Source organism: Panthera leo, chromosome C1 (assembly GCF_018350215.1).
Source record: "Panthera leo isolate Ple1 chromosome C1, P.leo_Ple1_pat1.1, whole genome shotgun sequence".
NCBI classification, from domain to species: domain Eukaryota; kingdom Metazoa; phylum Chordata; class Mammalia; order Carnivora; family Felidae; genus Panthera; species Panthera leo.
This window is the reverse complement of record NC_056686.1, coordinates 43,164,667-43,187,450: the sequence shown is the minus strand read 5'-3', so window position 1 is coordinate 43,187,450 and position 22,784 is coordinate 43,164,667. Positions and strand designations below refer to the sequence as shown.

The 22,784-nt window shown below is 38.1% G+C and overlaps 1 protein-coding gene across 2 annotated transcripts in view; it reads left to right on the top strand.

The window, feature by feature from the left end:
- The window catches only part of NDC1 (NDC1 transmembrane nucleoporin), a 47,410-nt gene extending 26,951 nt beyond the window's left edge, over positions 1-20,459 (top strand). For both annotated transcript variants that reach the window (XM_042951436.1, XM_042951434.1), the window contains exons 14-18: positions 2,499-2,549; positions 4,300-4,363; positions 5,176-5,276; positions 15,120-15,280; positions 17,876-20,459. In XM_042951436.1, the coding sequence (XP_042807370.1) occupies positions 2,499-2,549; positions 4,300-4,363; positions 5,176-5,276; positions 15,120-15,280; positions 17,876-17,939 (441 nt within the window). In that variant the 3' untranslated portion in view covers positions 17,940-20,459. The remainder of the gene's footprint in view (positions 1-2,498; positions 2,550-4,299; positions 4,364-5,175; positions 5,277-15,119; positions 15,281-17,875) is intronic.
- The last annotated feature ends 2,325 nt before the right edge of the window (positions 20,460-22,784 follow it).

Sequence of the window (22,784 nt, the reverse complement as noted above, 5' to 3'; positions counted from 1 at the left end):
GCTTCATGTATTAAGTTGACCCAAATGAAATTGCCAGTATTTGACGGGCTTTGAGCTATATAAATTGTAATTTCATATGACTGAGACTAATACAATGCCTTTGATCTGTGAATTCTTTCGTTTAATGAATATTTACAAAGTTCTTTATATATGCTGGGTGTGGTTTTAGGCACTGGGAAAACAGCAAACAAAAGTCCCTGACCATATGTTTATATTCTAGTGAGGGGAAATAGATGAGCAAGCAAATGTATTAAACCATGTCTCTCTGAATAAAAAAAAAAAAAGTATTGTAAGACTTATTTCATATGCTATTAAGAAAAAAAGTTGCCGGGGCGCCTGGGTGGCGCAGTCGGTTAAGCGTCCGACTTCAGCCAGGTCACGATCTTGCGGTCTGTGAGTTCGAGCCCCGCGTCAGGCTCTGGGCTGATGGCTCGGAGCCTGGAGCCTGTTTCCGATTCTGTGTCTCCCTCTCTCTCTGCCCCTCCCCCGTTCATGCTCTGTCTCTCTCTGTCCCAAAAATAAATAAAAAACGTTGAAAAAAAAAATTAAAAAAAAAAAAAAAAAAAAAAAGAAAAAAAGTTGCCATGATATGCTGTCAATTGTTAAGACGCGTCCCAATATGTTATACTCAAACTATGAAAAATATGTGTCTTAAAGGGGAAGAAATTTGATGTCTTAAGTGCTGTATAGGAAAATAGAGCCATTAAAGGAAGTCTCCTTGATAAGTTGATACTTGATTAGAGACCCTGAAGGAAAGGCAGTGAACAGACAAATGCAAAGGTCCTCAGGTGGGGGTGTGCTTGATTTGTGTGAGGAACAGCATGGACACTAGTAGGTGGTGATGAAGTCAGAGAGGCAGCAGGCACCCAGAGCTCATCAGGCACATTAGTTATTGTGAAAACTGACATTTTCTCTAAGTGAGATGGAAAGCCACAGGATGATTTTGTCCACAGGAATGACGTGATGTAACCTTACATTTTGAAAGTGCTGCTTTAGCTGTTGTGTTGAGACTACGTTCTCAGATGGCAGGAGTAGAAGCAGAGAGACATTTGTAAAGCTGTTGAAGTAACGTAGTGGGAGAGGATGGTGTCTGTGATCAGGGTGCTTGTGGTGGAGATGTTAGATGTGATCAAGGTCTGGATGTATTTTGAAAGTAGGTGTGATAATCCTATCTTACTGATAGCAAGATAAACCTTGCTTACTGTTTGGTTGTGTGTGAAAGAGACAGTGTTGACTTTCAAGTTTTTGGCTTGAGGATCTGAAATAATATAGTTGCAATTTATGGAGTAAATTTAACTGATTTGAAGAGATTTGGTGGAGATGAGGTAGGGAAATTATGAGTTTTATTTACGTCCATTTTGAGGTGTTTATTAGACAACCAATTGAAAATACTGAGTAAGAACTGAGATGTATATCCAAAGTGTAGGGGTAAGTTCTGGGCTAGAAATACAAATTTGGAAGTCATCAGAATATAGACAGTTTTGAAAGCCATGAGACTCCCATGAAAAAATGCTTTGGGAGTGGATACAGAAGAAAAGACATGTGAAAACTGGACTCTGCAATGACTAAAGAGGTCTGAGAGATGAGGAGGAATAGCAAAGGAGACCAAGTAACTATTGAGGTGAGAAGAGAACCAAGAAAAGGGGAAGTAAATGCCACATGCTGCCGATACGTAGCCTGAGATCCACACTAGGAATGAACTATTGTGCTAGAAATGTGGAGGTCATTGAGTCCTTGTCCAGCTATTGGGTGGAGCCTTGGGGATGAATGCCTGATTGGATGGGTCCAGGAGAGATGGGAGGAATTGCTGGCCACAAGAAAAGCTGGATCTTTCAAGGAGTTTTCCTATAAGTGGTACAGAGAAATGGGGTAATTAATAGCGGGAAGGAGTTGAGGGGTCAAGGAAGGGTTTTATATTTTAAGATGGGAGGAATTACATCTATTTTGACGGAATGATTGATTAATAGAGAGGGACTGTAGGCATTATACAAACTTGAGGATCCCATTCGCCCTACCTGTCGTAAGTACCGCCGTATCGTGAATTCCCTTTCAAGTCAGTTGGGGTATATAGCTTTCAGCTTAATACTAAGAAAATTGTTTCCCATGTAAATATCAACTAATAGAAAACAATTTCATGTCTTAAGATTTTTTGTTGTTGTTGTCTGAGGAAACATTCTTTTTTGGCATTAAGAAGTTAAAGGGCAAGACCGTTGTCAAGAATTGAGTAAGAAAATTATCACCAGAACCAATTCAGATTCCTTTTATTGTGGGGTTAGACATGTGTACTTGAGAATGCAGTTTAGGTGAGATGGCCCATCTTAGTTTTCCAGTTTATAATACGAAGGTATTTACTTATGTGGTTTACTATAACTATTCTCTGTAAGATATGAAGTGTTTCATTTAATGTAGTGTCAGGGAGAAACTGGGGATGTGTTAACATTATGTTTGAATAGATTTGAAAACTTACATGTGTTAATTCTTCCTTCTTTCCAACTCAGGTTAAGAATTTCTTATCAAAACGGGTGCTGATAATGTATTTTTTCAGTAAGGTAAGAATATGTAGTTACAGCATTGGGAATGGGGGGAGAGGAAATGAAACGAAATGAAGTACCAGACTAGATTTGACTTCTAAATATTTAGTTCGATCCTAGGAAGCTTGGCGTAGTGCTCTGCTAAACCTCCATGTTAGTAGTTGCCCTAGACCTCCATCTCACCTCAGTGGCTTCCTGAGGCTTGACTGCAGTTGGCCTCCCGAGTCTCCTGGCTGAGGACAGCTTTGTGCTCATATTCAGCCTCTTCCTGCGGAGTGATCAAATCCATGGCGATCCTTCATGGCTCATTGTCCTGCCAAGATCTTTGTGGCCAATTTGGTATTCAGAAGAGAGATGACTGGATTAGATTATACATGTTACGCTTGCGTGGGATAAAAAGTTGTGATTCAGGCCACAAATGAAATGACGTTCCACCTTGTCCGTCCGCCGCCCCAGCTGCCGCAGGAGAGTAACTCTGAATTGCAGAAGCGGAAGAGTCGATCCTGTTTCACTGACTACAGCTGTTGCATGTTAATCCTTTGATAAGCAAAACTTCTGCCCATATGTAGGGGAAAGAAGTTTTGTTTTGTGTTAGCTATTTAAATCTAACTCCTTTCATTCTGAAGATACTACAGTATTAGCTAATGTTGTACTTTGTTAAAGTGAAAAGTTTGCACTGGCATACGTTATTCATTTTCATTCTGTGGGGAGAGAGATCTGAGTAACTGATGGAACATAGGCACACACAAGAAGGGAATCATTTCAAGTGCTTGAAACTTTTTTCTCGCTTTGGTGGCAGGGAAGATCCACCCAACTAGCAATTACCTTTACCAAAAAGAATCTACCTCAGGCTCTCCATTAGAGCTTTGGGAAAACTATCAGCCCCCCCCGAGGAAGGTGTCCTGTCTTCCACCAAGAGGAAGAGGGGTTGTCCGAAGTTTTACTTCAGAAGGATGGGAAGAGAACTCACCTTTGTGTCTTATGTATGCCATGTTCTTTTCTCTTAAGTTCCCTCATTTAATTCTAACAGCATTCCTGTCAGATGTCTTTCTGTCCTCATTTTACAGATAAGGAAACCTGAGGCTCAGGGGGGTGGGGAGGGGGTCAAGTAGCTAGTCTAAGGGCACATAGCCAGTAAGTGGCAGAGCAGATACTGAACGAGATCTCCTTTTCCCTTGGAAGTGAACGTCTACTTTTGATTTTGATTTTGCAAGTGGATCTATTTTAAGATGAGGAGTTGTAGACACTGCCGTTGGATGTTGAAAAATGTAACGTGCTGGTGTATTTAATAGGCTTTGTTGGGCATTACCAAAGCCAGCATTTGTTAAAATGCTCCATACTATTTGACCTTGCTGTATTAAAGAAGATTGGATGGTGTTTCTTTGGAGTGGGGCTAAGGGTAGACAATTTAAGAGTGGGTAATATGTATTTAGGCGTTCTGAGGTTTTGACGCCTGAGCATTAGGTGTTCTGAGCATTTGTAACCATTGTCTCAGGTGATCTGTATACCAATCTGAGGTGCGTTGAGTGTAACTCTTATTTTAAGTGGGAAACTGAGACACATAGAGATTTAGAGATTGGGCAAGAATCACACAATAAGTTGGTGATAGACTGCTTTATTGCAGTGAAATCATATTGTGTAAGAATTTCAGATTTTAATTCTTGAGAGGCAGCTGTGAATTTTGTACTGTTACAGCTACGTAGTTGATAGATGACATAAGAGTTATTGCCCAGGGGAACTTATTGAAATGTTTTTGTTGTATTTGTAGCACCCAGAGGCATCTATTCAGGCTGTTTTTTCAGATGCCCAAATGCATATTTGGGCATTAGAAGGTAAGCAACCTCAGTGAACTACGATTCTGATTTTCATTATCAGTTAAATAGTGAAGTATAATCCATGAAAGGTCAGTTCTAGACTCTGATATCAGTCTTTGCATTTTTAGATACATTTTTATATCTTTGTTTTATATGGATCATTTTTCTTTCTTAGATACTTAGGTGTGCTTTCATTTGGGCAGAAAATTTCCTTATATAGAAGCAGAGAAACTGAGCCTGGGATTCTTACCTATCTTTTTCTGCTTCAAAAAACTGCAACAATTAATAGATTGTTTTCAACTGTCAACTTATGTTGACCTAACATTTAACATTTTAACGTATTTAACTTGAATTTCATATTTAGCTTTAGTTTAACGTATTTAACTTTAACTTCATATTTAGCTTGAATATGAAAATTTGGTTGTTAAAGAACTGTTTTTTGTTTTTTTGTTTTTATCTCCTAGATACTGCCTTCTCAATGCTTAAATAATACTTCCTCAGAGAGCCCTTTCCTGAGCACCCTAATGAAAGTGCCCTCAATAGCAGTCACTCTTTTCCTTTATCCTGCTTTGGTTTTCTTTCTACCAGTCATCACTACCAGACACAATATCATTTAAAAACTTCTCTTCCTACTAGAATGTAGAGACTCCTCTTTTTCAGGACTGGTGTAGTGAGGACCTTTTCAGTGCATGTTTCTTTTGCGCATTTTTCTAGCGTAATACCCTCCTCCTCTATTTCAAGTTCTTTAGATACTCAGGATATTAATCCTTTCTCGATAGATGTATCGTCAGTAGATTTGCCTAATTTTTTTTTTCTCTTTTCTTCTTGAGGTCTGTCTCACTTAGTAGCAGCATCATTCACCGAAGATAGATTTGGAGTTGTCCAGACTACACTACCAGCTATTCTTAACACTTTGTTGACGCTGCAAGAGGTAGGCAGTGTGTGGGTTGCGGGGAGGTAGACGGTCATGTTTTTCCTTTCCTCCCAGGTTTTTCAGTTTGTTTCTCACATGTCACATTTATTGAGTAACAAAACATATGTTGGAAGTTAAAATGGGGTACTGTTCTCACCCATGGGAAATTCTAATCTGAGAGAGACCAGGAAGAGAAACTTCTAATTCGTTTGTAAATAATAATTTTATAGACACAGAAAAAGGAAGTCACTAAACTTCTGGTATTAATCAGATTACTTAGAGTATTAGAATTCTGTTCAGTGATATAAATTTGGATCCTTACACATCTTGTAGCTACTAAAAATAACCTGTAGTTAAATTATCCTTGCAGATAAATGTTACCTATTGGCCAGATCCCTTGCTGCCAGGCTGGGTGAACAGTTTCAAAGTAGTAGGACTTTTTAGTCCTAGACTTAAAGACAGAAAGATAAAACATACGCTTCTTGCTTCTGAATAGGCTGCCTTTCCTCATTTCATGTTGGGTGGTGTGTTTTACGCTGTCTTGGCATTGTCATTGTACGCCAGGTGACAGATGCAAACACTGAGTGCCAAAAGCATTTCCAGGTGGGAGCTGGGTTGTGCAGTAGGTGTTCCGGAGGAGTGGTGTTGAAATAGGCTCAAAGAACGATTGGTGCATCTGTGCAAGAACGTCTTGGGAGGGAATGTAAGATACGAGAAGAAAACATGCTTTGCTGTTCTTTTCTTCCACTCTCAATTTATTTTGCCTGTTACAAAGTCTTAGGCATCAGAGCCAATGATTCTTTTTTTTTTCCTTTGAGTTCTTTTTGTGCCCACTTTCTCATGAATGTGTTTTGAGACGTGTGTACATGTGTATAGTTTTATTATTTGTGCTCTTTTCCCAGATACCTTTCTCTAAAGAAATCATTTCCTAGTATTTCCCCACAACTTCTAGTATTTGGCTTGCCTGACAACACAGTAAGATACCCAGGATTTGGGTGTGTATTTTTTTTTTTTTTTAAATGTTTGTTTATTTTTGACAGAGAGAGAGAGAGACAGAGCATGAGCAGGGGAGGGGCAGAGAGAGAGGGAGACACAGAATCCCAAGCAGGTTCCAGGCTCTGAGCTGTCAGCACAGAGCCCGACATGGGGCTCGAACTCACAAACCACGAGATCATGACCTGAGCTGAAGTCAGATGCTCAACCGACTGAGCCGCCCAGGCGCCCCCTTTTTTTAAAAATTAAAAAAAAATTTTTTTTTAATGTTTTTTTTTTTTGTTTTTTTTTTTTAATGTGGGCGTATCTTTGACACACATAGCATTGTTTGTTTTTTATCACTCGGGCGGTGTAGTTTACAATAAAATAACAATAACAGTACGGTGCTTTGTAGTCTACAGAGCGATTACTTACCATGTTTTGTTTTGTTTCATTTAGAAAGACTTAGTTTTAAATTCTCTAACTACCAAACTTCTGGGGTTGTTAAAGTATATTTTTTATTTAAAATAGTTATTATTCAAGTATAATTACCATACAGTGTTATTAGTTTAAGGTGTACAACATAATGACTCAACAGTTCTGTCTATTGCTTAGTGCTCATGCGGTTAAGTGTACTTTTAACCCCCCTCACCTATTTCACCCTTCCCCCCACCCATCTCCCCTTTGGTAACCACCAGTTTGTTCACTACAGTTAAGAGTCTGGGTGTTTTTGTTTGTTTGTCTCTTTTTTTCTTTGTTTGTTTCTTACACCTAACCTTACACCCGTCAGAATGGCTAAAATAAAAAAACACCAAGAAGTAAGTGTTGGTGAGGATGTGGAGAAAAGGAACCCTCCCTCATGCATTATTGGTGGGAACGCAAACTGCTACAAACTGCGGAAGACAGTATGGAGGTTCCTCAAAAAATTAAAAATAGAACTACCCTATGATCTAATGATTCCACTACCAGGTGTTTACTCACAGAAAATGAAAACAGTAACTTAGAAAGATACATGCACCCCTGTGCTTATTGCAGCATTACTTACAACAGCCAAGATAATGGAAGCAACCCAAGTGTGTCCATCCATAGATGAATGGATAAAGAAGATGTGCGGGGGGACACGCACACAATGAAATATTACTCAGCCATAAAGAAGAATGAGATCTTGCTATTTGCAACAACATGGATAGATCCAGAGGGTATTATGCTAAGTGAAATAAGTTGATTAGGGGCACCTGGGTGGCTTAGTCAGTTGAGTGTCCGACTCTTGATTTCAGCTCAGGTTATGATTCCAGGGTGGTGGGACTGAGCCCCACATCGGGCTCCATGCTGAGTGTGGTACCTGCTTGGGATTCTCTCTCCCTCTCTCTCTGTTCCTCTCCCCCGCTCACTCACACTCTCTCTCTCTTAAAAAGTAAGAAAAAAGAAATAAGTTTGAAAAAGACAAATACCATACAATTTCACTCATACCATTATTACTATTATTATCTTTATTTTTATTTTTTTTGGTCCTCATAACTATCTTGTGAAGGAAGTAGGATGGAGGTATTTTAGGCCTATTTTAGAGGTGAGGGAGGCTAGCTTCAGGTCTCGCTCACAAGTCTCAGGTGGCAGAGCTGGAACTTGAACCTGAGCTGTTTGCAGGGCATTAGCAGTGTAGAACTGTGGGTTTGAAGGCTCAGAGACACTTGACCAATATTCTTTTATAAGTCGCAGTTCATTTTTCGTTCCTCTAGAATCCTCTGCTGCTCTACCTAATGTTTGTGTGGTATTCCAAAGAAATGATTTTTCTTTAAAATTTTAACAACTAAGGTTAGAATAAGGGCTGTTGTACGTGATTGTATCTGTCTCAAAAAGGCTACTATCTTTTGGTATGACTTATTTAAGATTATGCTCAGTAAATGGTCAAGTCAGATTTGAAAACCAGGCTTTCGGACTCCTAGTCCTTTGCCTCTGTGAGGGCTTGGAGGGTTATGCATCTCCTAACCTTTCCTGAGATAGAATGGCAGTATGTTAGATGGACCAAAGTGCGAGATCTAGAATCAATCCCACCTGTGTCTGAGTCCTAGCTCCTACTACTTCCTAGCTGTGCAACCTTAGAAGTACATTTACCATATTTCATTGAGTCTAAGATATCATTAATTAGAAGATACATCTCCATTTCAGGAATTTTAAAATGGCGGGGCGGGGGAGTGCATTATATAACCGGTGAAAATAATAATCTCTAAACATCAGTTTCTGTATCTGGAAAATGGAGATAGTAATAGTAGTACTTACCTCATGGGGATGTGAACAATGAATGAGATCAGTACTCAGGATGCCTGTCCCATATTAAGTACCCAACAAATTTAAGCTTTTATTACTTCGTTATTATTTCCATGTTGTATGACAGAATTCTTACAGTGTACAGGAGAAAACATCTTTCAAGATTAAAAAAAAGTATTGCTATCACTACTGTAAGCAAGCAGTCTAAGAGACATAGTGTCAGACAGATGTCCGGTTCAAGTCCAGGCTCTTATACTTTCTGAATGATCAAGGGTAATTTATTAAACATCTGTCAGGTTAGAGTCTTCATCTTTAAAACAGAAATAGTACCTTGCAGGGTTATTATGAGGGTTCGAGATAAAATCTGTATACAGAGTCTAGAGTGGTGTCCTAAGTTATCAATTGCCTGACAATAATCAAACAGTTACCATGTGCTAAGATACAGAATAGAGAAAGACAGACATGGTTCCAGCCCTCTAGTTTACAGAGTATAAAACAGATAATCTATGAATAATTAACTACAATTGTAACAAGTGCCACAGTGTACAGAAATGTAGAATGACCAGAGAACATAAAACAGGTATGCAATAAATAACAATTAAATGAACATTAAATGAAATGCTTGTGATGTCAGCATGGTGTCTTTGTTAGCAAATTATTTTAATATTTAAATGAGGTAACATATATAAAGCAGCTAAACTCCGTGCCTGGCACACAATAACTGCCATCAGTAAATTTAGCTATCAGCATCATCTAAGAGTATCATTTTGTAGCTGTGGTTTTTGCCAGGGGCAGTTTTGTTCCCCAGGAAACTTTGGGCAATGTCTGGAGACATTTTGATTGTCACAGATAGAGGGGAATGCTACTGGCATCCTTTGTGGAGGCCAGGGATGCTGCTAAACAGCCCATAATGCACAAAGCGGCCCCCACAACTGAGTATTACCCAGTCCAAGATGTCAGTAGTGCTGAGGTTGAGAAACTCTGCTCTGTTGTCATGATTACATTTAACAGAGTCTGGTGTTCTCCTTGCCATTTGTTTGGGACTCTGGCGTTCGTGGAATAAACCTCTATTTTAACCAGGTTGTAAGTAAGATCCTTGAGACGAGGCGCTTTCAAAGCTCTGCACAGTGGACAATTTGTTAATGACACTGACAGATAAATAGTCACAGGAGAGCAACGAGAGTTTTCTCTTTATTCGGCTTGTGTGCATATACAGTGCATATAAATATAAATGGGCCAAAAGTGCCTATTTTCATAGTATAGCCCTTTTTCAGGCTTCTATAAGGGCTAACGTAAGGCCTTTTGGGGATTTTTAATTTTTACTGAAGAGTATATTGTTTAGTGGTGTACTCTACTCACTGTTTACCCTTTTCGTTGTTTAATTCTTTTTTTTTTTTTTAATTTTTTTTTTCAACGTTTTTTATTTATTTTTGGGACAGAGAGAGACAGAGCATGAACGGGGGAGGGGCAGAGAGAGAGGGAGACACAGAATCGGAAACAGGCTCCAGGCTCTGAGCCATCAGCCCAGAGCCTGACGCGGGGCTCGAACTCACGAACCGCGAGATCGTGACCTGGCTGAAGTCGGACGCTTAACCGACTGCGCCACCCAGTGCCCCTGTTTGAGATAATTCTTAACTGTATATTTGAGATCCCAGTTGTGTAATCTAATCTTCAGGCCAGAAACCATGTGTAGTGCATAAAACGAGTGCTCAATAGATACTTGTTTAACCTCACAGCTGATTAAGTACTTCGGTTCTAACTATGGCATACATCACTAAATACTGCAAACTGGTGTTTCCTAGAGTGAAGTTATTCATTTACTACTTCCATAGTTTTTGCTGTCATTGTTTATTACCACGTTATTGCCATAATTTTAGTCCTATTTGCCACCTGAACTATTATTTACTTATTTAGTATTTCAAGTCGTTCATTATAAGCTTAATTAATTCATTAATTTGGATTTTATTTTTAAGTGATTTCTATACCTAACATGGGGCTTGAACTCACAACCCTGAGATCAAGAGTCTCATGCTCTCCCAACTGAGTCAGCCAGGTACCCCTAACTTAAATTTATTTAAAAGGAAATTTTATCTCACTTTTGTAAAAGGAAAACTAGCTTGAATTGCTATAAATAGAACATAGGTGCACAGTTCCTTATCTCAAACCTTAGGATATATTTCAAAATTCAGATTTTTTTGGATCTTAAAAATATAACATTGTATATATATCCTAGATTACAAAATACTCCTATTGGTATCTGAGGCAGAATCCCCTTAATCAGATACATTAATACTTTTCTGCAGTGAAATATCTGGGTCTTCATATTAAGTAAATAAAGACTGTAAATAGCCTGTGTCAGCTCAGGTCAGGTTTTACTGCCAGATGAAGTCAGGTCAGCTTTTGCCACCAACAGTTAGAAAAGTTTTTGTTTTCAGGGCTTTTTGGATTTCAGTATTAAGGGTAAGACAGTCAAAGTGAGAAAAGACAATAATTGAAAGCTCTAGCTGTAGATACTGTTGTTTGCTGAAGTCCCTGAACCTGAAACCTATTTATCCTTTGTCATAGAAGGAGATTAATGAGGATTCAAGATGTGTTAGGGACACATTAGCTCCAAACCCAGACTTTCCTCCCTCGTTTAACCCTTATCTCATTAGGGTCTGTCGTTCCTTATTTTTTAAGAGCTGATATTTTATGACTTTTATTCTTAGAGGTCTTTCAGAGAACAGATAAAAAACAACTTAACAAAATTCATTCTTTTGCATTTACCCTTCAGACCCTTTTAAAATCTAAGATGTGGGTGCTTGGGTGGCTCAGTCGGTTAAGTGTTCGACTTCAGCTCAGGTCATGATCTTGCAGTTTGTGGGTTCAAGCCCTACATAGGGCTGTGTGCTGACAGCTCAGAGCCTGGAGCCTGCTTCTGATTCTGTGTCTCCCTGTCTCTCTGCTTCTCCCCCACTTGTGTGTGCGCGTTCTCTCTCTCTCTCTCTCTCTCTCTCTCTCTCTCTCTCTCTCTCTGCCTTTCAGAAAAAGTAAATAAACATTAAAAAAAATCAGTCTAAAGAAAAGTAAGCTAACCATTTAAAATAAATAAGTAAATAAATAAAATCCAAGATGTATTTTGGAATCTTAGTGATTTCATGTTTCCGGTATCTTGAAATGTAAAGATTTCAAGATTTGCTGTTTGAGCATCCTAGGAATTATTTCATCATTACTCATTATTTATTCCCAATTGTGGTAAAAAATCCCAATAAGAAACAGGAGAATGATGGAATCACATAGTATTCCATCATCTTTCAAGAAAAGTATATAAGTGGGGCGCCTGGGTGGCTCAGTCGGTTGAGCGGCCGACTTCGGCTCAGGTCATGATCTCGCGGTCCGTGAGTTCAAGCCCCGCGTCGGGCTCTGTGCTGACCACTTGGAGCCTGGAACCTGTTTCAGATTCTGTGTCTCCCTCTCTCTCTGACCCTCCCCCGTTCATGCTCTGTCTCTGTCTCAAAAATAAATAAATGTTAAAAAAAAAATTAAAAAAAAAAAAAGTATATAAGCAATATGGACATACGTTTTTATAGTCTTTTTTTTTTTTAAACTTTCATTGAATATAGTTGCTAATTCAGAATTAAAAAATTTTTTTACTCACATTGGCAATTGGAAGAAAATTGCCAGTATGTGCAATATTATTTAGATAAATCAGAAGATGAATGGAAATAGCACTCTAGACTAGCTTTGTCAGATAGAAATATAATGCAATATAATTTTACATTTTCTAATAGTTACATTAAAAAAATACAGGTGAGGTTAATTTTAAGGATATATTTTATTTAACTCAGTTTATCTAAAATGTAATTTTATTATGTAATCAATACAAAATTATTGAGGTATTTTATACGTATTTATTTTTTATTTTAGAGAGAGCATTTGTGGGTCAGGGAAAGGGGCGGAGTTCAGCAGGCTCCACACTCAGTACAGAGCCTGACGTTTGGCTTGAGCCTACGACCCTGGGATCATGACCTGAGCCGAAATCAAGAGTTTGGTCGCTCAACTGACTGAGCCACCCAGGAACCCTTAGATATTTTATATATTTTTTAAAACTAAGTCCTCAAAATCTGATGTGTACTTTTCACTTAGGCAAATCTCAGTTCAAACCTGCCACATTCCATGTATCTTAGTGGTTACCGTATTGGATCGCACAGCTCTAGATTTTAATGAGGATCATAGAAGAGAAATTTTAAACCGTGAATCTTCAGATGATAATATTCTAGATATATTTTTTCAAACTCAAGAATCGATGACAGAATGGTGTATTTTTAAGGAAAAAGGAAATATATGTGATATTCTCATTCAGTAAGTCATTCAAGAGGAAGGACTTTGTCCCAAAATATTTTATAATAAGAACCTGTGGATCATCCCATTTTGTTGAGAGTATATGTGACAGTATTCTTTCATTTTCTGTGATATTTTACACCAAAGTTTACTTTATATGGCTTATAAGTGGATAAATGCTGAAGGGATACAAAGGTGTATACAGAGGTGATTGGAAAGAAATAGATGATGTTGAAACGAAAAAACTCACTAGATTTGTCATTTGAATTTTTCTTTATAAACCTAAGAATGAAAATATTTTACCATTATGGTGCAAGGAAAATGGATTAACTGTCTTCAACAAAATTATGAGCTGTCAAAAATTTTTAAAAATAATTGCATTTTGATGGTATCATTCTTCTGTAGATTTTTTGTAAGGTGACTTTAAATTATAAAAAGGGACCATTGGACCCGGGCGGTAAATGATGATAGCTATTTTTCCTGGTCTAATGAGGGTTAATCAAAGTTTGCAAGAAAAGTGAAAAGGAAGTAACTTTTCCATTATGATTCAGTGTTACCTAATGTTGCTTGGGTATGTCACTGAATACCACCTCCCATTCTGCCTAAAATTATTTCAGGTATGTCCTGGTCTCAGGAAACACTCTTATAAGTTACTGTTGAAAGAATAAATGATTGGACTTGAACTTGTCATGGCAGACCGAACACACACACTAAATCTTGTTCCTTCCCCCACACTCTGCTAAACCACAGTAAAAGGACTTTTAAAAAGACATAAATCCACAAACAGGAGAGGAGACAACAGCAACAGAGTCTTCAAAGCTGGAGAGGAGATGGTTGAGATAACTAACTTGGCAGACCCCAGAAGCAAATCTGAAGTTGGTAATGAGACCGGCCCCCAGTACCTCTGGAACTAAGGATGAACGGATAGGTACCAAAATAAGAACGATGGCTGAGAGCTGTTCGAAAATTAGATCTCTAGATTCTCTGCTGCTGGTGCCCCCGCCTCCAGCAGCTGAGGTTTGTCCTTTAGAGAGGGTAGAGCACTGGGCTCTCTGGGCTGGCAGAGTTGTGAGTGGACACGACAGACACGCTTGTGGCTTCTGTATTAAATAGATAGGGTATACTCCCCTGAATACAGGCCCACCAGACAGAGTACTGGAAAACTCTTCTCTGGGAACTCTGACTAATCCAAGAAGAAAAACAAAGTTACTGAGTTGGGCAACTCTAAAAAATCCATGCAGGTCACCTCTTGTGAAGCCTGTTGTCAGTAATCTCTATGTATTCAGTGCTTTTGGTCAGCTTTTTAGGAGGTCCCTCTCGCATTCATGAGCCAGGGATCACTAGATTTTTGAGCACAGTCTCTAATGCAGAAAATAGAGACCAAAGAAACAAAGATGGGGAAAGTAGCTTGGAAGAAACTATAAAACCAAAAACCAAAACCACAACAATCATCAAAATCCCCAGAAATAGGAGAGGATATTGCATCCTTGAAACAAAAATAGGATGCTAAAATAAAAGGGATCACTCAGATGATATAAAAGAGCTCTTGAAATTAAAAACATGATGGCAGAAATCATTTTAACTGTATTTAGTTCTTTTGGTGGTTCTATCCATAACTATGAACAATAATCTTAAAGTATTATTTCTTGTCACTATAGTATTATCTTTCTGTAATAGTTTAATACACTTACACTTCTGTATCTTTAGTTCTTTCTTTTCTTAATGTAGTTATATCTTTTAAAAATTATATTATTTACCTTTGGCCTTCAAAAAATACACTTAAATCTATATTTCTTTTTCTATCAAGTATAAATAAAGTCACTTTCATTTATGGATTCTCTCTCTCTCTCTACCTATTGCTCATAGATGTTTTATCATCTAGAAAGGAAGATAAGCTAGTTTATAGTAAATAACTTTATTTCTGTAAAGCATAAAGTTTTGGTCTTTTTTTTTTTTTCTGAGATTTATAATAAAAGTATTCTTAGCTGTCACACACCATAAGCAAAGTAGGATATCTGTATTTCACTTCCCACCTTTGCATTTTCAGGACCGTTGCAGAATGGCTCCTCTTTAGACGACAGGTCTGAACTTTTCTGTGCTAACTGCTGTAGTGGCTAAACATCCACTGCATTGTCTTTCAAACTTTTGACTGTGATCCAAAATAAATGTTTTCTAGAATGCCTGTATGATGTGTGTATCTCTCTCTCTCTTAATTTATTTGAAATAAAATCTCCTTGATTCTTTGGACTAATATGGCTTTATTGATATTCTGAACTAATGTGCCTTCTTTCTTTCTTGATCTAGGCAGTTGACAAGTACTTCAAGCTTCCTCATGCTTCCAGTAAACCACCTCGGATTTCAGGAAGCCTTGTGGACACTTCTTATAAAACATTAAGATTTGCATTTAGAGCATCATTAAAAACTGCCATCTATCGAATAACTACTACATTTGGTGAACATCTGAAGTAAGTTTACCTGTTTTAACCCATGATGATAATCTACTTTCAGGAGTTCCCATGAGAAACAGGTATGAGAATTATAAAGGCTTACATGTTCAACATGTGACTTTCATAATTCCTACTGGGAATTAACAGCTTTGATATCGACGTTATATTTTAAAATTGGGCCTATCATATAAGCTTTGGGGCCTTCTTTCAAATAGACAAAAAAGGATAGAAAGTTATAAAAGATTTTTTTTTTTTAATTACCAAAACATCCTTATGAGATAAAAAGCAAAAAATTGAGTACCTTTCCAGAAAAGCATATTAAAAATAATTCTGATATTACATCTTAGTCAGCTAACTAAGATTTTGGGTGAGCAGAGTGTTCCATAAATGAGTCCTTGGTGCTTTGTGAATCATGCTAGAAAAACAATGACAGATCATGACACCTTTGGAAACAGAACCAGAAAGAAAACCACAAATGCCAAGCCTGTTTATATTTAGTTTCATTGATGTTTACTGCTTTCTTCTCATGAAATAATCCAGCTCGGCAGGATAAGGGATGCTAGTTTATTAACTAAACTGTGTTTATCACAATTATAAATGAACTTTAGAAGGCACAAGAGATTGCTTTTTCTGTATGCGGTCAATGAGTAGTTTAGAACTTCTGCATGCTGCCTACTTTTAGAAAGAGTAGTATATTTCCTTTTACTTCCACAGTGCACAGCAGTAATAGCAGGTTTTTATGGGACACTTGGCTCTGTGGCAATGTAAAGAGCACTAGATAATCCTCTCTCTTTTCAGAGGCTTATTCACTTGTTTAAAAAAAAAAAAAAAAAAATTTATGGAGTGCCTTCTACCTCTGTGCTCTCCAATATGATAACTCCGTATTACTGTTCAAATTTAAATTAACTAAAAATTCAGTTTGTCAGTCAAACTGGCCACATTTTAAGTCCCCAGTAACTACATGTGGCTAGTGGCTACTGTATTGGACATCTTAGGTCTAAAACATTTGTGTCATTGCAGAAAGTTTATCAAGACAGCACTGTTCTAGACAATACACTTAGCACTGTAAATACATTTTTTTCATTTCCTTCTCTCAAAGCATCTATGAGGTGTAGAGGTTATCATAATTGTACAGATATGGAAACTGAGGCTCAAGGAGATTAAGGACTTGCCTAATAGCACAGTCTAGTTGGGTTTAGAACATGAATCTGAAATCTGGTCTTACTTACTCTTAAAATCCCACCATTTCTCCCTATATTATAGACTGCCTCTGAGATATAAACCACCATGGAGGATGCTTGATGAATGTGGAGCATGAAATATGTATATGATGATAGAGCAAAAGCAGGGAGAAAGGGGGAAATAGAGAGTTTTAGATAAGAATGGGGGGTGCATGACTGATAAATTATGACACTGAAATTCTGCCTTAGTTTCTTTTCTCTGAGAAGAGCCATCTTTTATATATGATGAGGTCAGCAGACTGTTGTATGTCCAGGACAGAATGGTATGGTGGGGAAAAAAGATTTGGAGTTAAAACATTTGGATTTATGTCTGGTTACATCATCGACTATCTGTGGTTGCAGTCAAGTTACCTAATGATTTAACTTGCCCACGATTATGTAGAACCAGAATTCAGACTCCAGTCTCTCTGACCTAGTGTTCTATTTAATGGTGTCTATAGTCTTAACCAGTAGGCTGAGTTGTCTCCCCTAATCTCTGACCTTTGTGATACTGTTTACCCTCCTGTGAAATGGGTATGTTATCTGGCCTCACTAGCACCCGGAGAGAGTCCACACAGTAAAGTACTTGAAATGGTTCAGTTAGAGGCAGCTGGTTTAAGCAAGCAGAGATGTGTATTTATAAGGCGATTTGGGATGATTTGAAGACTTTTTTGGCACTTTTAAAAGTTGTAACTTTTATAACCTGGATTTTTTTTATCATTTAATAATACCATCTTCAACTAGAAGACCAGAATCTTTATTCATTTTTTACCCAAAAATTTGAAAAGAAGTTTTATACTAATTACAGAATATATTTACTCCGCTTTTATCAAGGTAATGTATTTTTGTGGGAGGCAAGGGTAGGGAGAGAACTCTATTTCCCCATCTAAGACATAACTTATGTTCAAAGGGAAAACTAAATCTAAACCACCAAGCTGTTACCTTTGAAAACGATTAGTGGAGTCTATTGTGTTTTAACCAAACATTTTAGTTTAAAGGATTTTATATTAAAGGCAATTCAAATACTCCACAACTCAAAGATAATGTTGGAATCTGGTTTAAATAAAATAATAAAATCCAGAAAATCTACTGCAAGGCCTGGAACTCTGCACAGCAGGTTCCACAGCAGAGCAGGTTAAAATCGATGCTTTCACTTGTCAGTCTTAATTTGCTTTGGTCTCTTAGAAGGTAGAAGCATGCTGTTACTGAATGCAAGCCCTCCTCCTCATTAGATTAAGGAGGGTTTTCATCCAGCTTTCTCAGAAGTACTAAATAAGTGAAGATTTCTATTCATTTTTAATTGTTTTGAAAAATATTGACTCTGTGCTCTGTGGTTCACTTAATATGCTTAATGTAAAATAAAGCTTATGCTTTGAATTTATGTTTCATTTAGTGCTGTGCAAGCATCTGCAGAACATCAGAAAAGACTTCAACAGTTCTTGGAGTTCAAAGAATAGCTCAGTAATATAAACTGTGTTCATTACACTGCTGATACAGCTACAGATGGGACAGTAAATGTTCAGCATTCTTGGATCAGAAGAAAATGGACTAATTAGATGCTTCCTTTGTCGTGGTGGTTGCTTTGAAAACTATACTTTAATGGGAGAAATCATGGAAAGAAATTCTCAACAGAATAACCGAAAACTGCCTTTTCTGTACCGATTGCTTTTTGTGTGTGTGGTATAATAAAAATCTTTATTCAATTTTACAGAAGCCTCTCTGGCAGTAGAAATGTCTTTAGCTTCTATAGCTTAATAATAATAACTGGAAAATGTTTAGAATTTACTTTTGAGCTGAGTAGAACCAGTTCAGAAGGTAAAATAGATCGACTTGATTCAGTCTTCCTGATTGCTGTGAGTTTAACTCTCTGTGCACTCGAAATACGTAAACTTTTTAAGAGTGGTTTCTGCTTACTGAAGGATGAAATGGTAATAGTGGAGAAAAATTCACAGAAAAACTATTGTTTAAAGGACATATTTTGTTAATCTGGTAGGTTGTGTTTTTCTTTCCAGGGACAAATTAAATTTGCATGATTGTCCAAAAAAAAGGTCTCAATTTACAGATGCTAACTCTCTATAAAGGAATGTGGAAAAATTCAGTTCTTAAGTTACAAGATCAAACATTCATATTTGATTTTTGAAAGACGATTGACTGACAACTATGAGTTTGTTTTGTATCATGCTAGTAAACAATAAGTGTATGGGTATTTTCCCCAACTAGTTTTGCTTTCTTTTTCTGGAACAAAACATTAAGCGATTGCAGAGCTTTTTAAGTGAGAGAAGAAGTTTTGCAACAAAAACCAGGAAACTTTCCCTTTCCCCCCCCCCCCCCCCCTTCATCTTCATTAGATCAAATTATTTGGTGAAGCTCGTTTGGCCTCACAGAGGGAGCAGCCTTTGCTGTGTTAACTGGCTAATAAAAATATATTAGGAAAATCTTTACAACCAGAAACAACTTAGTCATCAAATAGCAAGTGAAACCAAAATGTCAGAGGGCTTACTGTACTTGGGAGTATGTTGTATGCCCCCAAAATGAGCAAAGTAATTTTACAATTTATTAGATCAGCTTCTTTGGAGATGGAAGATTGGAAATCCCACTGGTAGTATTCACTGGACTAGCGTTAGACTGAAATGCTCCCTTGTAATTCTTTCCCTATTATCTTTTCCTTCCACCCTCTCCCAGTTTTTTCTTTAAAGTCGGCACAGTATTGTATATGAATCTTTAATGTGGTATGTATGTCTACCATTTGTCTGATTACTTGATGTATTATATCTTTATTCCTTTTATTTGTTGCCCCATCAACCAGCGCATGCCAAATTATAAATGAATCCTGCTGGCCTTTTGAGCGTCTTTAGGAGACAGTTCCCCAGTTGTCAAGTGTTTGGAGTATTTTGGCTAATTGCCATTGCTTTATTTTTTCTCATCTGAAGTGGAGTGATCTCTTTTTTGAATATGAACATTGAATTTCGAATGTGGTAATTCCTTGGAGATGGCCAGAAGAGTGTGGCGAGGTTGACTGAAGACTGTTGAATTCCATGTTTTGGAGCTGTTGAGCTTTTTCTGTTGCACGGTCTGTGCTGTCCCTAGCTGAGGCATTTTGGGAGAAAAGGACTCTTAACCTTCTGGTTCCCTTAAAGAATTGTGGCACTTCACCCACTGGATCCCGGAGATTGACGAAGAGATGGTTCCTGTAAGTTTTCAGTGGCTTGGGTAAAGTATCTGGCCAGGCTTAGGTTTTTGCCATTTCTCATATGCTTTGGGAAAAGGTACATGTGATGAGCAATGTGAAAATTTGAGAGGTGTTCATCCCTATTTTCTCTCAAGGAAATGTGCTGTGTACAAAACACAGGTCACATAATGTACACCTGGTGGAGATTTGGAAACTCCGCCCAAATGTGGATTGTATTTAGTAGATAAGAGAGGTAGTTCCTTTTCCCCATTATGTGTTGATAACCTACACACCATCCGCTGAGGTAGGGTATTGCTCGGCCACCTGTTATTAAAGGGAGCTCCCTCTCCTGTGTACAAGGAGGAGGGTCTTAGAAAGGCTAAGAGGAGGGAAGCATTTCCTTTGATGAAGTCCTATCCTGCCTGTGAGCCCACACGTGCTCTATAACATTGGCCTGAAAATTAGAGAGTGTTCTTTAAAAGCGTTTCTCTGTCAGTACAAAACATGGTTCTTTTCAGCACTTGTAATGTTTGCTTCACCTTATGGGGGGTATAAATTCAGGTAGCTTCTTTCCTGGGGAACCGGGAAACTGTCCTAGAATGAACCGTGTATACCTTTGAGTAGATGTGGGTAAGCAACAATTTGTTACTTTGCCGGATTGTTCCTTGATAGTTGGTTTGTGTATCTTCCTGTAAATGTGGTAATCTATTTTATCCTTTTGTATATCACTGATACTGAATTGGGTAGAAAAATAAATCGACAGTTTTTCTAAATGGGACTATTAAAATATGTGTATCCTTAAGGTCATTTATTTAATATCTTGTGTGTGTGTGTTCTTTTAGCCCTTTCAATCAAGCCTCAGTTGCTTACAAAACTTGAAAAGGTTTAACTTCTTGATAAATTAGCTATTGCCCCTAACTGAACTAATTTGGTGGATATCTGTGTTCAACGATAACCAAGGAACCTGAATTCCGAAGGTCTCTTTCTTCCTTGTCTTGGCTGCCTTTCTTCCAGAACTAAGCAAAGGATGTAGGTGCTGAAAGCCATCTCTTAATAGAATTTTCTTTTCTTGCCAGTATACTGTTTCTGAATGGCTCATATTCCCCAGGCTCACGGTTATGTCTGTCAACTTTACTTAAATTAGTCTCAGTCTGAACATCACCTCGAGGTTGTTGAGGCACTACACTAAGGCCCTCAACTCCCTCTTTTACTCTCCCAACACATAGTTCTCTTTCTTTAAAATCAAATAGCTTAAAACAAAGATGGCTTTAATTCCTCAGTTAATAAGCCAGCTGTTATTAGCAAGCTGCTGACCACCGTTTTAAAATAGACAAAATTGTTCTTGTTTTAAGGGGTATAAGACAAGGTAGGACAAGCACATAGGCCTGTAGTTCTCAGTCATGGTCCTAAGCAACCTTGGCAGTTGCTGTACTGATGTGCAGGTTGATCCAGAGCTAGCTAATCATTCAAAAACATTCACGGAATGTCTGTTACAGCCCAGCTATTGGAAACAAATTGAACTGTGAACAAGACAGTTCTTGCTTGCCCTTGAGAAGTTTATAATCTAAAGCGGTGGCATTTGAAACTTGGAATCAGAAACATGAGCCTCTCAGAGAGTGCTTATTAGAGGTGTAGAGTCCAGGCTCCACTTTGGTACAGATTATGCCTGTGCACTGGTTCCCAAGAGATGTAGTTTGTAACAAATTCTAAGCAGTGGTCTGAGAATCACACTGTGAGAAGGGTTTATTTTAGATCAGGAGTTCTCAAACTTAGCATACATCGGAATCCCTTGGAAAGCTTGTTAAAACAGATGGCTAGGCCCCACCTCCAGAGTTTCTGATTCAGTAAGTTTGGGGTGGGCCCAAAAGTTTGTATTTCTGGCAAGGGTCAGGTGGTGCCGATGCTGCTAGTTAGGAGACCTCACTTTGAGAACCATGGCTCTAGTGGATTGTCTTCTATGTGGTGCTCTCAGATGAGTGTCTGAAGCACGTGAACCATCATTTGCTATAAGGCATACTTCTGATGCACTTATTGGAAAGCATGAAGAATATGGTTAGACCCCAAAGGCTGAGAAATAGGTGTTCATATACTTACCTTGAAATTGCAGCAAGTGATAGAACATGAACTGCCCATCCATGTCATTATATACTCATGTTCATGTTCCCTTTGCCTGGGTTTGTGTCTTGGCATACTTCCTGGTCTTCAGGATGAGCTTAGCCTTTCTACATACTCCCAGATAGAATTCGATGTGTTTTTTCAACGTGTTGTCATTCCCTCTTTGTACTTACCACATTGATTTGTAATTTAACTGATTATCATATGTATCTCCTTTTAGACTATGAGCTCTCTCTCTTTCCAGGATTCCAGTTACACTTTCTTAATATACCATATGTGTCTTAACTCGTCTTCTCTATTTTAATATTTTTGACTTTCTATGCTTTATTTTGGATAGTTTCTTCTGACCTATCATTTTCTTCCAGTAAGTCTAATCAGCGGTTAAACTTATCTGTGAACCCATGGAGACTCTGTGCTCCACTGACCATGGTTTCCCAACAAATAAGTGAAAGTTAATAGTCCTTTCTATGGTTACTTTAGTTTTCATCTTTAGCAGAGCTTTGTCTACAGAGTCTGAAATCTAGAGCGTTTTTTTGTTGGTAAGTTTTGTGACAAAATTTATTTGGCAGCAAAACCTGACCTGATGTGAGGCTCTTTGTAGACTTAATTTATTCCACGTAGTGAGACTATGCTTACGTTTGCTGTAGTACGTTTGCTTATGAGGTGCTGTCCCAGACCCCATGAGAGTGTTATGTAATACACATCGTGATTACCTAACACCTGAAAAACTGTATTCTGAAACATCTGGCCTTGGGCATTTAAGACAAGGTGTTGTAGCATTTTTGTAAAATGCTGTTAATTCTTCCATTCACTCATCCAGCATTCACTCACTGCCTACTGTATACCAGACCCTGTGATAGGCTCTGATCGTACAAGGTCATAGACCTTGTCCTCAAAGGGTTCTCCACCCTGTGTGAGAGAAGTAAATGGAGGCAACGCATGTTCCCACAGAACCTTTCCCTATTTATTTACAAAATTGACGTGTCCTGGGGCGCCCGGGCGGCTCAGTCAGTTAAGC